The sequence below is a fragment of the Pangasianodon hypophthalmus genome, chromosome 17 (genome assembly GCF_027358585.1).
Source record: "Pangasianodon hypophthalmus isolate fPanHyp1 chromosome 17, fPanHyp1.pri, whole genome shotgun sequence".
In the NCBI taxonomy this organism is placed as follows: domain Eukaryota; kingdom Metazoa; phylum Chordata; class Actinopteri; order Siluriformes; family Pangasiidae; genus Pangasianodon; species Pangasianodon hypophthalmus.
Genome location: NC_069726.1, coordinates 16,450,048 through 16,461,884, shown reverse-complemented (window position 1 = coordinate 16,461,884; position 11,837 = coordinate 16,450,048). Strand labels below are relative to the sequence as shown.

The window sequence follows — 11,837 nt, the reverse complement described above, 5'->3', positions numbered from 1 at the left end:
ATTTATTTATTTAAATGTTATTTAAATGAGTGAAATGAAAAATTAATATAAAAAATTAACTGCTTAAAATTCCCGGTTATGAGCAGCTGTATAATGTACATTAGTTAAAGAAGTGATTAAAGTACTGTGTGTTTAAAGGGACTGTTTTTATTTGTTTTGAATAATTAGGAGATACTGTGTTGAGAACTTCCTTTGCACTTCCCACAAAAGAGGCCAGAGGAAGTGAAGTACATTGACATAGGGCTAAGGTACAAAGAAAACCCTCGAGTTGCAGATGCATTATGGGTAATGTAGTTTAGTCAGCGTTCCCAAACAGTACGGTTGTGTTACAGCTGAGTGAAATATTCACTACATGTCCCACAAGGATTGTAAATCGGTATCAATTCACGTGTCCTTTTCAAAACAACTTTCTTTGCCGATGTCTTTTTGTTCCTGAGGTTTATTGGGGAAGAAAGTGATACTATACCACTGTTTAACAGGTAGGTTAACAAAGATAAATAAAAATGTAAAATATAACAGATGTAAAGTTCATTAATGACGCTGAGTTTGGGGAGTGAAAGGCCGGTGTTGTAGAATCAGGAACTCGGTTAGCAACAAAGCTAACGGTATTTATTATTGTATAATATTTATAAAACACAAATCTATAAATAAGGTTATAATTAATAAGAACAATCTGTTACAACCTTTGAAATTTTCTTATGGCATGTTTCAGTTCTGAGCTAACATTACTAATGTCTCCAGTCCTGCTTTTACTTTGTAATCAGTTCATTTTCACAAGCTTTTTATTTTATCTTATTTTTATTTATTTATTTATTTTGTCTCACACTACTAAATCTTTCATCTGCTGATTTCATCTGAATAAAAAAATGTATGTAATATCAAGGAAACAGTGTTGACAAATAGCTGGAGTGTTACATGTTTGTGAATTTCATTCATTCATTCATATTACATACAGCCCCTTTAATAAAGCCTGTATTAATAAAACCTGGGGATTGGTGATATAAAATATCACAACACCTGAAGATATATTTTTATATGTAATTGAAGATACAATTTGCTTCATTAAATTTAGGTCCACTGATCCATTTATTTAATGTCTACAAAAATAACTTGTACATAAATGTAGGAAGAACAAAACTTTCAGTATAAAATAAATTTTAATCTCCAGTCAGCTTCTTGTTTCTGAAAGTGTCAGGGTTCTCAAAGAACTAATTATACCCACAATAATCTTAAAAAAGTGTGTTGAAATATTCAGAAGTCCTAAAATTTCCGCATCTGTTTAAAGTAAGCTTTCCTTCAGGGATTTTCCTGCTTATCAGCATTTAGTGTTGCTGCTTTAGGTCATTAATTTGCTTAGTAGTTTATTTGCTTTGTAACATTTAGACACATTCATCATTTCACTAGGTTGTGTATTAGTTGAGAAAATTTCATATGTTTGCTCAGTCTTTGCTTTGAAACTCTAAACACAGCATTTTGTAGAAAGGTTGGAACTTGGTAATGAAACATTCTGAAACAGCATTTCCATGTCAGTATGACATGAGCTGGAGTGTGCTTGTGGTTTGCTGATGTTTTGCCCTCCTCAGAGGTAAGGTCATACTTTACGGGTGACGTAAAGAGCCCATTTCTTCTCTTCCTCTTTTACACATGCTCACACACACAGACAGAGTTGGCCTCTCCTGACTGAGCCTTTGCCTTCCATTGGAGTGGGAGGAATCTAATCGTGGAGAGTCCAAGGTTTGTGCTCCTTCTGAAGAAGAACAGGATGGCTCTTATTTAAAATGCACATCATGGATGTGCTAGATCCTCAGCCGGTGCATGTTGAGAAGTTGATCGTGTTTGTCTTTTTTCTGTCCAGGCAATGATTTTCAAGTGAAGCCAGTCAATCAGAAGAGGTCATGGAGGATGATGGGAAACCTCTGCTGGGTTCAATTCAAGCAGGAGATTACTACTCAGACCAGCCAGACTTTCTGGACCCCAGACAAAGAAGGTACGAGTTTGTTTATATTATATGTAAAGGATACAGTATAGTAGAACAGCACTGAAGGTTAAGTCTTAAAATATGTGCAAGCTAATAGTGTTGAGTTGAAAGTGAAAGTATAAAGCGATTATGCACTAAGTGGTCAGTTTGCTAAATACACCGGCATTATAGGCATCTACAGTTACATTTATTCATTTGGCAGACATTTTACCTTCAGTTTGACGTCAATCTGTCTAATTGCTGCCATTTTGCAGTCCAAATAGCGGACTGACTGCATTAATGCTATTGTCTCAGTGCTTCATGAAGAAAATTCATTTTCACTGACACTGATGATCTGATGATATATACTGATACACTTTGTTACGTACGTCTTTAAACAAGCAGCAGTGCAGCAGATGCTCCCTGTCATACTGCCTTATAGCTATGTTACATTAAGTAGGTAGAAACATTATAGGACAACTGGAAAGTTTATCTCAGCGGCAAGTATTGCGAACACTAGCAAAAGTTGGTCGATATCAACTTACCCTTCCCATAATGAAGAAAATTTTTTCGCCTCCTGATTAAACACACTGGTATCCTCTACCCACCTGGATGTGAAGAGCTGATAGTCTTCAGTGTGCTTAAATGCTTTGAGGCACTCTCCAGAATAGGGAACATATCAAACGATCATAAATATGGTATGTTTTATGCAAGTTTATGTGGAATTAGTACTTTGGGGAAAAGTACATAAGGATCACAGCCTATTTTTTTGACTTTGTCAAAGTACTGTTTATTCTATTTTGAAGTAAGGCAAGTAATTTTAGCCATCCTTCACATCTAGTTACGTTCGTGTTGTCCAGCGAAGCCAGAAATTCAGTCCCAATTACGCCGACTGCAACAGAAAAATCACATGACTGAAACACTAGGATAGAGTAGATTTGAGCAGTTTCAGGTCCAGCCTGCTCTGGAAGAGCTGAGATTTGAACTGACAGCCTTCTGGTCACTAGCTGAGCCTCTAAACTACTGTCTCAAATAGCAATCTCATGACTGTATCTAATGTTTATGCCAGGACTGTTTAGGTATCTATGACGTTGAGTCAAACTCTTATTTTTTACATTGTTTATTGCAAATAGGTGTCACAAAAATGTATAATTTTTTGACATAATCTCCGTTTCATCCACTGCATACGTTCCAGCGCATAATGGGCGTCCAAATTCCTCGGGGAAAAAAAAAATGGATTTAATTCTAATTTATGTCGCAGTTTTTCGATCGACTCATCTTCGTAGTATCTTTTAGGCTGCCATGTCGAATACAGCTGAATGTGAGTCGTGTTACTTTTTTTTCTGTCTGTCTTCACAAGCTGGTGTTTCAACTCCCTGACTGTATGTAACATGTCTGCACAAGCTGCCATTTCTCATGAATTACCAAGCAGAGAACAGACATTAAATCAACCCATTAACACATAGGTCTGAGCAAGATTGAAATGTCGGTGGTTTTCATCCTATTCAATCATATGGGAACATCACAAACAAGTCATCTGATTTGTTATTTTTAGCTCCGCAAATTTTGCGAGTTACACAGCAAGTGATTGTTCTGGGAAGTGTTTGGAAGCCCTGTCGCTCGGTTTTCCCACACATATGTGTTGAAATGTTTGGGATGTGCATTGATATTGCTACAGCGAATGCCCGTAATTGTTTCCTTCACTAAAAGCAGCTGGTTGCCTTTAGCGAATGTTGTTCTTTCCGAGAAATTTTTTTGTGTAATTTAATTTGGTTTTTAAGAGATGTGTAATCACAAGAGCATTTTCTAAAGAAATAATGCTTTGAGATTGTTTGGAGACTATGTGTGTGAATTAAAGCTGTGATCCTCAAAGTGGGGCTGTACAATTGTAATCATGTAAACATGTTTATGGTTAAAGCATATATGTATACATTATGTATATATGCATATTATACATATGTATAAACCAAATTGACAGGTGAGTTCATTTTTTAACATGATGCCAGGGACACTGTGTTTACTATAGAAAGTTGTTAATTGCCTAATCTATAGCTCAATATCTTAAAGACAATGTCATGAATGTCAACTTAAATCTCAGTGCAAAATGGAATAAAACCAGAAAAAAAAAGTGCAGTTAAAAGTTTCAAGGCATCTTAGAAACATTGACGAGGTGGGTTCAGCTAATCTGAGCTCTTGTCTCTGTCTCGCAGGCCTTTCCATGTGGAGCCGAGGAACATCGTGGAGGACTCGGCTCAGGAGCGAGTGTCTGCTGAGGCTTCAGTGCTGAACAGCAGAGTTCATTACTATGGTCGCCTGACTGCATCATCAGACAGGCTGCTGGTAATCTATGTGCATTTCTATCCTCTTTATAAAACTAAATACACCAACAGATGATTTCACCTCTCTGGCTCCTGAGCTTCATCTAAAACTTCATTTAGTTTGAGTAGCTCAGTGGTGCAGCAGATAGCATTGCTTCTTCACAGCTCCAGGATCCCCTGAGCTTGGCTTTTTCTTTTGTTCTTCTTGAGTCTTTCATGAAGAACAGGTTCCCCAGTTTCCTTCCATCTCTTAAAAACATGTCAGTAGGTGGATTGGTGACTCAAAATTGCCCCAGGTGTGAATGTGTTTGCGTGCTCTACGATGGACTGGCTTCCCATCCAGAGTGTGTTCCTGTCTCATGCCCAGTGTTCCCAGAATCCACTGCAACCCTGACCAGGACAAAGCGGTTATTGATGACGAATGATGAATAAATATATTCAGTTGACATGCCCAATGGATAACTAGCTAACTGTTAAGTGAATGGATGCTTTATATGGTTGAAGTCCAGAGATAATCCTTTCCTCTTATCTTCAGTAGTCAGTGTTTGTTACCCGAGTGTCACACTATTCGTATATACACGCATTGATTAATTTGTGTTGGAACCTGAACTGCGCAGTGTTATTCAGAGTGAGCTGACCATGTAGAGGCACTGATTACTTTAACTCTAAACTGATTGAAAAGCAGATGACATTCTAATTATATCACGTGTTTGTCATGAGGTAATGCTTTTGTTTATTACATCTGGCCTCTGAAGGTTCCCCCTGACCATGTGATCCTTCCACCTGAGGAGATCTACATTTACAGCCCACTGGGCACAGCGTTTAAAGTGCAAGGAGGAGAGGGCACTCCCAAAAACCCTAGTATTGTCACTATGTATGTATTAGAAGTTTTCTAATTCTTGTTGTAAACCTATACATACGCTTGAAAACATGCCAATGTAATAATCAAGCCACTCGTTTGTGTAGTTTTGCTATCTGGAATACGATGATGGGAACATCCATACTGAGCATGCCATGGGGAATAAAGCAGGTGTGTTTTAATTTTTAGTTTTCATCCAAAATCGCTGTGGATCACTTGCCTGTAACTGGATTTCTTTTTTTGGTTTGCAGTCTGGGTTCACACTAGGAGTCATCATCCTCATCTTAATGGGCTTACTCACGCTCTACTGTTGTTATAGAATTCTGAAGTCCACTAAATCAATACGTAAGCCAGCCACACAGCTCTTATCTCTCTAAAACCTTCATCGTAATGGTTTCTCTTTGCTCAGTTCTTAAACAACACTGATGAGTAATGTGACTTAATCAAGTCAAGCCCTGATTTTTTTTTTCCTTTGTAAAGTAAAAATGTATGACGTTCACTATACAAATGAAGTCTATTATTATTATAACTATTATTATTATTGTGTTTATGGGCAGCCAGATACAGTGCACCTGTAAAAAGATTTCAGATACACTAAAGGAGGTGATGTTTCTCAGAATTGCAAATGAAGTGTGGAAGAACTCTTAGTGAGTCAGTGTTACTGCTGGCACCTCCCTACACTATCATTGCTGAGCTGTTCATTGCTGTTAGCACATGACTGCAGGAATGCAGGAATGGAAGCTTCCTTATGTGTTTGCACATTTAGCCCTGTGCTTTATGTTACACCTTTGCTCTTTTGTATCTTGTATGATTCAGCAATTTAGGTGCATCCTGTCAAGGGATTCAGCCTGTGCTAGGTTGTAGTTCAAATATGATAATTTGTTTTTTAACATACGCAGTTCTAGAGATTACTGTGATATGAAGCCTGTATTTTCTTCCCTTTTTCATCACAGCTTATATAGATACCTCAGACTGGGAGTTCCCTGATGTGTGTAAATATTACTTCGGGAGATTGGGACAGTGGTTGAGTCTGTTATTTTCCATGGTATCACTGATTGGGGCAATGGTGGTCTACTGGGTGCTTATGTCCAACTTCCTGTTTAACACAGGCAAATTCATCTACAGTAAGCAGCCATTATGTCATATGACTTCCATGAGTTCACTGATTCACTGTGGTTTCGACAATGGATTAATGTGCTATGAGGTAAAAGTGCTTTTCTTTCTGCCACCAGACTATGTTCACCACGTAAATGTGTCTGATTCAGAGTTTGGCACAAATGGAACGGAGAGAGGTTAGTATCTGTGAGATATTTCAGCCTAGTAGCTCATCATTCCTAATGTTATTTTTGTTGTTTTGGCTGCTCCCTTTGGCTGCTCCGCATATTTGATTTGGCACAGTTTTTATGCCAGATGCCCTTCCAGATGCAACCCTCTCAAATTTTATCCAGCTTTGGGGCCGGCACTGGGGGTGTGCTGTCGTGTGCTGGGGTTGGTTCCCTGGCCAGGAATCGAACCCGGCGGTGAGAGCGCCGAGGCTTAACCACTAGTCCTCCAGGGACCTCATCTTTCCTAATGTATACCATTATATACTCTGACTGACCACTTCGATAGGAACACATGTACCCCTGCTCGTTCATGCAATTATCCAATCAGCCAAGCATGTTGGAGCAGAGCAGTTCATAGAATCATGCAGATAAAGAGCTTCAGTTTACATAGAATGGAAAGCAAAACATCCAGTAAGCAGCAGTTCTGTGGGTGGAAATGCTTTGTTGATGAGAGTACTCAGAGGAGAATGCCAGGTCTACAATAAGTTAAATAACCAATCTTTACAACCGAGGTGAGCAGAAAAGCATCTCAGAAAGCACAACACACCAAACTTTAGGTGGATGGGCTACAACAGCAGAAGACCATATTGGGTTCCACTCCTGTCAGTCAAGAACAGGAGTCTGAGGCTACAGTGGGCATATGCTCTTCCAGACTGGACAGTTCCATGTTGGAAAAACATCGCCTGGTCTTTTTTCAGTCAAGAAACTGTCCAGTTTCTATGAACCTGCGCCCAATGTAGCCTCATAGTCAGAGTCACTGAAATCACATTTTTCCCAATACTGATGTTTGCTGTGAACATTAATGGAAGCTCTTTGCCTGTATGTGAGTGATTTTTTTGAATTGCGCTGACACCACATTATTGGCTGATTGGATTATTCCATGAATGAGCAGGAGTACAGGTGTTCCTGGCATAGTAGCCGGCAAGTGTACTGTATATTTCACCTTTTACTGCCTGTTTATGTTCATTTTTCATGAACATGTAGTAAAAATTACAATAACTAACATTCTTGAGGTTGCATGTATTAATTCTTACATAAAGATATATCACGGTTAAGACTAACGCATAAGTAAGTCTTCACTCTAGTTTTCATAAATAGTTCCCACTCTAGTCTCATGACTATACAAGCAGTATTAACTGATAAACATTACTATATGCTTCAGCAGTATGGCTGTTAGTTACAGGTGGGGTCAGTTTTCTTGTCTCCTCGAACTCTGACAGTTATCAATAAAATAACTGAGAGCAGAAACTCTAGTCTCTGTGGCACCTGACATCCCTGATCAGCCAAATAGTGTTATCATTTCCTGTTTCAGCATTTCTGGAATCACTTGGCTGATGGCACCATCTTCAAATTGGTTACTCTTATCTTTGTGCATATATAATAAAAAATTGCTATAATAAATAAAACTTTGACTTGCCATACAATTTGGCTAACCAGGTACACTGAACCAGCCAAAAACTATGTGTTCTAGCCTAGACCTTCTGTGCCTGGAGGATGTGACTTTAGAAGGAATGACACACTCCTGAGTGTGTCAGTCAGTATACACGCTGAACTAATGCTTAATGAGCTCTATGTGTTCTGTAGCAGTAATCTAATTTCATCATCTCTTCCAGTGGTTTGTCCATACCCAGATGTGGATCCAGATAAGAATAGCAGCATTAGCCTGCATTATGGCAGTGATAACAGTACAAATACAGCATTGTTTGACCAGTGGTGGAATAAAACCCACACTATTCCTTTCTACCTTATTGTGCTGCTTCTGCCGCTGCTCAACTTCCGCTCGGCCTCCTTCTTCGCCAGGTTCACCTTTCTAGGTAAGAATCTATTTTTCATCATGATGATCTGTTTGTCCATTTTGTTCCATTTTAATCTGTAGGGCTGGAAATGTAAAAGCGGGCTCGTTTGAATATTTGGATTTGGTAGGATAATAAAGTGCAACTGGTATTTCATTGATATTGTGGTGATAGGTTTTGAATATCTGATGAAACTTGTCATAGCACATGCTGCCCTTGCTTATTGAGGCAAATTTATTTGCATTTTCCTATATGGGAGTTATTGATTTACTGTATTTTCCATGTTAACATGTTTGTTTGTGTGTAAGGATAACCACATGAATATACTGCTGTGTAAATGGGTTTTGTTTCATTTCACACAGGCACTGTTTCAGTGATCTACCTCATCATCTTGGTCACCCTTAAAGCTTTTCGGCTAGGCTTTCACCTGGAGTTCCATTGGTTCGATTCCACCGATTTTTTTGTCCCAGGTAAACACCAGTGCCAGGTAGAGATGAACTGACAAGGGATTCTGCATTGCAGTGCCACATTTGATGAAAAGAGTAAAGTATTAATGAGGTTACCTACCAAGGTTGACTGGCAGTATCACTGTGTATCGGTGAACCCATTGTTTTCTCTTGAAGAGAGTGGTTTTGCACACCATTTGGAAATTACACCCAGACTAATCCAACCAGTGCATATGAGAGGGCATGAAGGAGAAAAAAATTCCTATCTTTTTCTGACCTTAAGTGATTCCACAAAAGATACGCTGTATGGCAACATGTCAGCAATGAGGTGCCTTGTTTATTTAATAGCAAACACTAGATTTTCAGATAAAGCAAAATGGCTCAGGATGGTGTCAGGTCCTCAGTGTTCATCACATCACTTTATTGCTTAGTGCTCTTTGTTTTAAACAAAGATAGCAAATCTGCATAAGTATTGAACCAAGCTGTTTCATTGTTCATCCATAACATGCATCTGTGGGTTTGTGTAGAGTTCAGAATATGGTGTCCTCAACTCACTGGTGTTCTCACTCTGGCCTACTTTATCCACAACTGCATCATCACCCTCATGAAGAGCAACAAGAATCAGGAGAACAACGTGAGTGCAGCTCTTCCCTCACTTTCACACCCATGCCATAGTTTGCTTGCACATCTTAAACAACTGAAATGGACAGGTTATTTTAAGGTGGAATGGTTAACCATCATCAGGCCATATTACCTCTTTTTGCCCGTTACTGCATACAGAAGTAGAGCTCAGATCTTAGGGAACAGAGATTTTACACGTCTTGCACGTGACACAACTATGAAGAACAGAGAGCTATGAGTGTCTGTGGTAAAGGCAGACTTCCTGATCAGGAAGTGTCCACTGTATCCTCATCAGTAGAGAGTATGAAGGCCGTTGTCAGCAGAAGTCATGGTTTTTGGAAAAAAGTATTGCTTGTTTCACATCTTTTTTTACCGTGTGTCCTGCACTTTCCTGATCACATGCAATGCTGAAGTCAGATAAAATGACTCATCTTTTTTGCTGGGTCTCCTGCACTTCTTGATTACATGCTAAAATAAGATCAAATGAACTGGACGTAAAGATACAGTAAGTTAAAATTAAGTTAAATTTAACATCATCAATAGAGTACAAAGGGTGTTGTCTGTGAAAGTCTGACTTTGGAACAACAACTAGCTGCCTATTTCACATCTTTTATTGCTGAGTCCTGTACATCCTGATCACATACTAAGTAAGACCATTGGCATTCATCCCTAATCTTATATCACAATATTTATATAGCTTTGGACGATAATGGTATATATCAGGGTATATACATTTACACTCACTGAACGCATTATTATGTGTTTACCTACCTGCAATAATCCAGTCAGCCACTGGGGAAAATATGATCTTGGTGACTTTGACCGCAGCATGTCTGTTGGCACCAGAAAGGCTAGTTTGAGTATTTCAGAAACTGCTGGTCTTCTAGCACAACAGTTTATAGATTTAACACAAAATGGTGTGAACATCCAGTGAGCAGCAGTTCGTTGGGCAGTAATGCCTTGTTGATGAGAGAGATTAGAGGAGAATGGCCAGACTGGTTTGAGCCAACAGGAAGTCTATGGTAGCTCCAATAACCACTCTATACAACCACGCTGAGCAGAAAAGCATCTCAGAATGCTCAACGTATCCAACCTTGAGGTGGATGGGCTACAATAGCAGAAGACCCCATCAGGTTCCACTCCTGTCAGCCAAGAACAAGAATCTGAGGCTACAGTGGACACAGGCTCACCAGAACTGGACAGCTTGGAAATAGACCAGGCGATGTAGTAAACAACAGTGCCACGGTTAAATTCAATGAGATCACATTTTTCCCCTTTCTGATGTTTGAATCTCTTGACCTGTATCTGCATGATTTTTTTTTGCATTGCGCTGCTGCCGCATGATTGGCTGATCGTATAATTTCCTGAATGAGCAGGTGTACACATGTCCACTTTAATAGGAACGGTGAGTGTATATGAAAATGGGATCTAAAAATGGCTTCTGCCTAACGTTTTTTTTTTTTTTGTTCACATAAACCAGCCTTGTGAATGCTGCTCTCCTCAATCCCAATGTCACAGGTGCAGCAGTTTTCAAATCCATCTTTTGCATTTGTCATTTTTCCTACCAGTCAAATATCTGCTGGCTTCCCGTTTATGCCACTAAAAAAAACACCACTACAAGGAACATTAGCTGTTGAATGTTCTAGTGTTCATGCTTTTGTTTTCTTATTTTATCATTAAAGGCTTTAATGAGATGGAACTTGTTTTTTGTGGTTGCAGGTTCGGGATTTGTCCTTGGCTTACCTTTTAGTAGGTCTAACATACCTCTACGTGGGAGTTATGATCTTTGCTTCCTTTCCTTCTCCGCCACTGTCTAAAGACTGTATTGAACCAGTAAGCCTTATTTCCTCTTTTTGTCCTGTCTGTGAGCTGTAAAGCACTGTTCAGCTTTCACATATGTCTATTTCTGGCTTGTTCATGCCATTTAAACATGGATTCTCATGCTGACCTTTGACCATTGCTTTGGTGCAGAACTTTCTGGATAACTTTCCCAGCAGTGATATTATGGTGTTTGTGGCTCGAGCCTGTCTGCTGTTCCAAATGACCACCGTCTACCCGCTTCTGGGTTACCTGGTTCGGGTGCAGCTGATGGGCCACATCTTTGGTAAACAATACCCCAGGTAAAAGTCTCATAATGTAGGCTTACTACAACCAGTTAGCACTGAGATTCTGCAGTCACCCCAAACTGTAGGTCTGTAAGGCTGTTGTCAGGCTAGGTGTTTTTTTTTCTACAGGCTGGCATGGCTTCATGGTGATGTGGAAAAAAAAACAGCAACACACACCCACCCACCCACACACACACTGTAACCATAACGACATTATAACCTTAGTGCATGTTAACTAGCTTTATTCATAATAATAAAGATGATTTTTCAACATTTAATCTAACCATGGAATAGACGAGGCAGCTTGCCTGAGCTTTGACTTGAGAGACAGAAACTAGAGAATGCTTGTGGTACGACCCCAAGACATGTAATAGAGTAACTTCTGGAGTTGGTAACATAGGGTTAAATGTGGA

The 11,837-nt window shown here is 39.3% G+C and overlaps 1 protein-coding gene across 3 annotated transcripts in view; it reads left to right on the top strand.

Moving 5' to 3' along the window:
- The first annotated feature begins 322 nt into the window (after positions 1–322).
- slc38a9 (solute carrier family 38 member 9) overlaps positions 323–11,837 on the top strand; it is a 19,010-nt gene continuing 7,495 nt past the window's right edge. For 2 of the 3 annotated variants that reach the window (XR_008304475.1, XM_026941721.3), the window contains exons 1-13: positions 323–479; positions 1,856–1,987; positions 4,168–4,297; positions 5,031–5,149; positions 5,242–5,305; positions 5,386–5,479; positions 6,088–6,258; positions 6,367–6,426; positions 8,073–8,273; positions 8,615–8,722; positions 9,226–9,332; positions 11,039–11,152; positions 11,291–11,439. Coding sequence is in view for 2 of the 3 variants with exons in the window: in XM_026941721.3 (XP_026797522.3) it covers positions 1,896–1,987; positions 4,168–4,297; positions 5,031–5,149; positions 5,242–5,305; positions 5,386–5,479; positions 6,088–6,258; positions 6,367–6,426; positions 8,073–8,273; positions 8,615–8,722; positions 9,226–9,332; positions 11,039–11,152; positions 11,291–11,439 (1,409 nt within the window). In the remaining variant the exon portion in view is untranslated. Of the gene's footprint in view, positions 480–1,660; positions 1,735–1,855; positions 1,988–4,167; positions 4,298–5,030; positions 5,150–5,241; positions 5,306–5,385; positions 5,480–6,087; positions 6,259–6,366; positions 6,427–8,072; positions 8,274–8,614; positions 8,723–9,225; positions 9,333–11,038; positions 11,153–11,290; positions 11,440–11,837 lie in introns of all 3 variants that reach the window. The other variant, XM_026941722.3, reaches the window with a different exon arrangement.